The sequence below is a fragment of the Triticum aestivum genome, chromosome 5D, assembly GCF_018294505.1.
Source record: "Triticum aestivum cultivar Chinese Spring chromosome 5D, IWGSC CS RefSeq v2.1, whole genome shotgun sequence".
NCBI classification, from domain to species: Eukaryota; Viridiplantae; Streptophyta; class Magnoliopsida; order Poales; family Poaceae; genus Triticum; species Triticum aestivum.
Genome location: NC_057808.1, coordinates 256351097 through 256355205, shown reverse-complemented (window position 1 = coordinate 256355205; position 4109 = coordinate 256351097). Strand labels below are relative to the sequence as shown.

The 4109-nt window shown below is 39.6% G+C and overlaps 1 protein-coding gene across 2 annotated transcripts in view; it reads right to left on the bottom strand.

Moving 5' to 3' along the window:
- Positions 1-1460: 1460 nt before the first annotated feature.
- The window catches only part of LOC123120572 (kinesin-like protein KIN-5A), a 7204-nt gene continuing 4555 nt past the window's right edge, over positions 1461-4109 (bottom strand). For both annotated transcript variants that reach the window (XM_044540579.1, XM_044540580.1), the window contains 10 exons: positions 3845-4020; positions 3613-3774; positions 3397-3504; positions 3151-3309; positions 2965-3048; positions 2601-2806; positions 2426-2527; positions 2237-2346; positions 2002-2153; positions 1461-1898 (listed from right to left, as the gene is read on the bottom strand). In XM_044540579.1, coding sequence (XP_044396514.1) covers positions 1692-1898; positions 2002-2153; positions 2237-2346; positions 2426-2527; positions 2601-2806; positions 2965-3048; positions 3151-3309; positions 3397-3504; positions 3613-3774; positions 3845-4020 — 1466 coding nt within the window. In that variant the 3' untranslated portion in view covers positions 1461-1691. The remainder of the gene's footprint in view (positions 1899-2001; positions 2154-2236; positions 2347-2425; positions 2528-2600; positions 2807-2964; positions 3049-3150; positions 3310-3396; positions 3505-3612; positions 3775-3844; positions 4021-4109) is intronic.

Sequence of the window (4109 nt, the reverse complement as noted above, 5' to 3'; positions counted from 1 at the left end):
ATACACATCATCACTGTAGGGCGCTGCGGGCGAGACGGGTTCTATACACACTATAAGCGAAATATAGTATTTGCGCTGGATGTGGTGGTTAAAATAGAGTGCGCAGATCGATGGTGGTGCTTTTTCTTTATGTGTGTTTTTCCGGCTTCGATCTACCTCAAGTTCGTCCATTTGGACGTAGTCGACGGAGCTCCGGCATAGTTTCTTGTCGTCTCCTTGGGGCAGTGAGGCTAGAGTTTTTTGTCATGTAGCGAGATTTTGTGTAGGTGCTTCAGATCTATGCAAAAGGTCATGCCAGATCCTGTAGGGGAGCGACGACAGCACGCGAGTCGACGACTCATTTTGGCGGCAGTACTGGCCATTCGGTGATCTCGAAATCTTTTTGTAATTTTTATTATGATGCTTTATACTTCCAATGAACTTCTATAATAGATCATTTTATGCAAAAAGAAAAAAAGGATGTGGGATCAGACAGATTTGCATGTATTTTAAGGACGCAGATGACACCCATACGTGGGTGGGAGCGACATTCGCCCACACGCCTTATAACACACAGACTGCGCCATGTTACCGCATGCATGCATGTGAGAATCTTTTTTGATTTCCAGTTTTAAAAATATTTTATCTCTTAAATGAAAATTCTGATTGAAGATCCGTTTTCATCATTAAATCCATCGCGACGAGATCTTCGAAACTAGATTTCATATCAATATGTTTTGACGACTTTTTTTGGGGTTAAAAGTTGCCATGTCCATTGCACATGAATTGCCATGGTGTTTACACTGAAATTGTCATAATATGTTTCAGCTATTTTTCTTTTACATTTAAAAGTAAATTTTAACATATTATAAAACGGAGAATTAAGAAACTAGACTTGCCATGAACCATAAACAAAAATTGCCATAAAACATTCACTCAAAATTTCCATGGCTCATACAAAAAATAATTTTTATAGTCAAAGTACTGGAATTGCCATGCTCTATAAACTAAAATTGCCACATGACAACTTTAGTGTAAACACTATGACAATTACGGTGTAAACATCCTGGCAACTTTTAGGAAAAAAAAATTCGTCGAAACATATCAACATGGGATCTAGTTTTGAAGATCTCGTCGAGACGGATTTAATGATGAAAACGAATTTTTAATTGGATTTTTTAATTAGGAGATAAAACTTTTTTAAGCCGAAAACCAAAAAGATTCCTGCTGATGTCATCTGTTTTGACGTGACAAAATAAATTATAATGAAGGCGTTTGAATCATGTTACTTCGTGCCACACGTGTGGGCTTGCGTATTTAAAGCAGCTAGATCGTGTGGTGGCCAACTTATATGAGACATAGATAATTTTCATCTAGATGAAATCTAGCAGATCCAAAAGCTTTCAGTTGATGACCAATGTTTCTTGGAAGACCGCTTCTTCGTTTAGCTTGATTGGGCGAGAAAATTATTCACTGTGATCTGCCACAAGAGCTGGCTGGCGTCCTTTTTTGCAGCTGCCACAAGAAATTACCCAACTTCGCAATGGCAGGATACAGAAGTGCTACAGCAGTTGCATAATAATATTACATTTGTTGTTGTCTTCTACGACAGAGATCAACTAGCTCAGGCCATACAACCTCCAAGGTTGATCTTCGAACTACAAAATCAACCCCCAACATCTCAAGAACATGTAAAAGTTTGTGCCCTGTGTCTAGTTAATTGTAGTGAGAGGGACTCTCTCCATCTCAATTGCCAAATCTAAGCGCTTCGCGTTTCCAGTCACGAGTTTAGACGGAGTTCTACTGTCCCTGAATGACTTGACGAGGTCTTCCAGTGGAGTTACCAAGCCCTCGATCGATTGGCTGCTGGGGATGTTAATCTGGCGCCTTGTTGGTGTTGAACAAGTTGGTTCATCGACCTGCGTTAAGTAATAAAACAGAGAGCGCGTTGAGAAACACTAGAAAGTCAGTTCCTACCCAATTGATAAACAAACTGGCGACCAGACTGATATATATGCTCACCTTGTAGTCATCCCCCAGTGATCTGTTGGCATTCCCTGATATCCCCAGCGTCTTCTCATGGTGGCTCCTTTGAAGGTCACCAAGCTGTGTCTGTGATGCGTTGATGATAGGTCTCACAGTCTCGCAGATCGCACGATCCAATCTTAGTGAATCTGGCAAGATACAGTTTGTAGGGAATGTAAATGCAAATATTCAGTCTGAAAAGGGAGCAACTCTACAGTGAGATATACAGTACCGTCTATAGAGCAAACAAGAGCTTCGCTCGAAATATCATTATCTTCAAGAGCAGTGCTGACAGCGGATGAAAATCTCATGTGAAGTTGGCTGTTTGCCTCATTTCCATCGCTTCATTCAAAGGAGACATATTTAGCATAAATCAAAGTTTTCTCATCTTCAAACTAATCAGTGTAACAATTGTAATTACCTGATGACTGAACCTATTGTTTCTGCATTGCTTCTTCCAAGAGCCAGTACTGAATTTTGCGCATTGCTCCATTGTTCTGAGCATAATTTTGTCCTTGTTTTGCTGGAGAATGGGGAATATATGTTACTTCTTGTGTTAGAAATTCAAGATCTAGTAGGCACTGTCAGAAACTTACCACTGCTGGACATTCTCCACCAAGCAACATTTCTTCTGTTCAACAGAGGATATGTTTCTGTGAAATGCTTCTTCGGTTATCTCCACGTAGGCTTCCCATTGCTCACTCATAGAAGATGTGAAATCATGAAACTTGGTGGTTTCAGTTTGCAAACTGTTGGATCGCTCAGAAGCCGTCTTAGCAAGGCTGCTTATGTCATCCCGAACCTAGTGAAAAGTGACCACATATAACACACATCAACAAGTTTCCAACCTGAGGGTTCCAAGTGCGAGCACAAGGTTAGCCTCTACATTGTGTGGCGCGATCTGAATATCAACTGATGGAACACAAGTGTGCTGGTACTAACAAAGTAGAATGTGCATACCATATTTTTCTTTCTAGCATTTGATTCTGCTAATAACCCTGCTACCTTCTCCATCAGATACTTCTCTTCATCAGCGGCACAGATCTAAAACCATATTTTTCATGTCAACAGATATTGAACTATGCCTAATAAACTTCCAAAGAAATCTTTAGTGCAGAATTTACATATTCTACAACAAACGATTACCTCAAACTTCGTTTGGAGCTGGAGAAGTTGCTTTTGATGTGATGCCTGTGATTCTTCTAATATCCTTTTGAGTTCCAATGCATGAGCATCTATTGTTCTAAAGAAATTCATTGTAGTTGCTGAGATAGACTTTGTTCTCTCCACATTTCTAGTGAGCCCCTGTTTGAGTGTGACAGAATTTCTTAAAACAAATTGTAATCACAAGTGAACATTTGGAGAGAATTAATAATTGGCATCGTGGTAAACCTCATGTTGCTGCTCAACTAATGTAGTTAAGCTCTCTTCTTGCTGAGAGAGCCCATTTTGTAGCCCAATGAGTAATTGGTCAGCATCAGCTAAGAGGCCCTTCAGACACTGCAGGAACCAAATAAGACAAAGTTTACCAACAAACCATCACAGTAAAACTAGAGCAAGGTATTCAACAAATCACAGAAAACAAATATGCTAATGAAGTGTACTTACATCCTCCAAATCAGATGTGTGTGCGCTAACTTGGGCATTCAGCTTCTCAGAGCTTAGTTGGGATTTGAGGTTGAGCTCACTAGCAAAGCCATGCAATTCTGTAATCCTTGAACTGAAGCTCTCTTTCATTTCTCTTACTTGATTTTGAAGTCCTCCAGCAACCTATGGAAGTTTGCAATGGTTATGCTTATAGATAATACACTGGTAGAGACATGTCTTTGTGCGAGCATACCTTGCCCTTTGTGGTGATAAAAGATTGCATCTCCTCTTCAAGTACTTTCAGTTGGCTCTCCTGTTGAGAGACTGAAGTTGAGATGTTTCTATGCAAGATATCCATGTCTTGAGTGAGTTGAGAATGGAAGTGTCCAACTATATTTTTGTTTGCATCTTCAATCTTGCCCTTCCTTTCTGAAAATAATAACATGGATTTATATCATGAAATTTGAAGCGAAAATATTCCTCTTGATTTTTCTGTTTGAAAAAAATGATATTTAAAG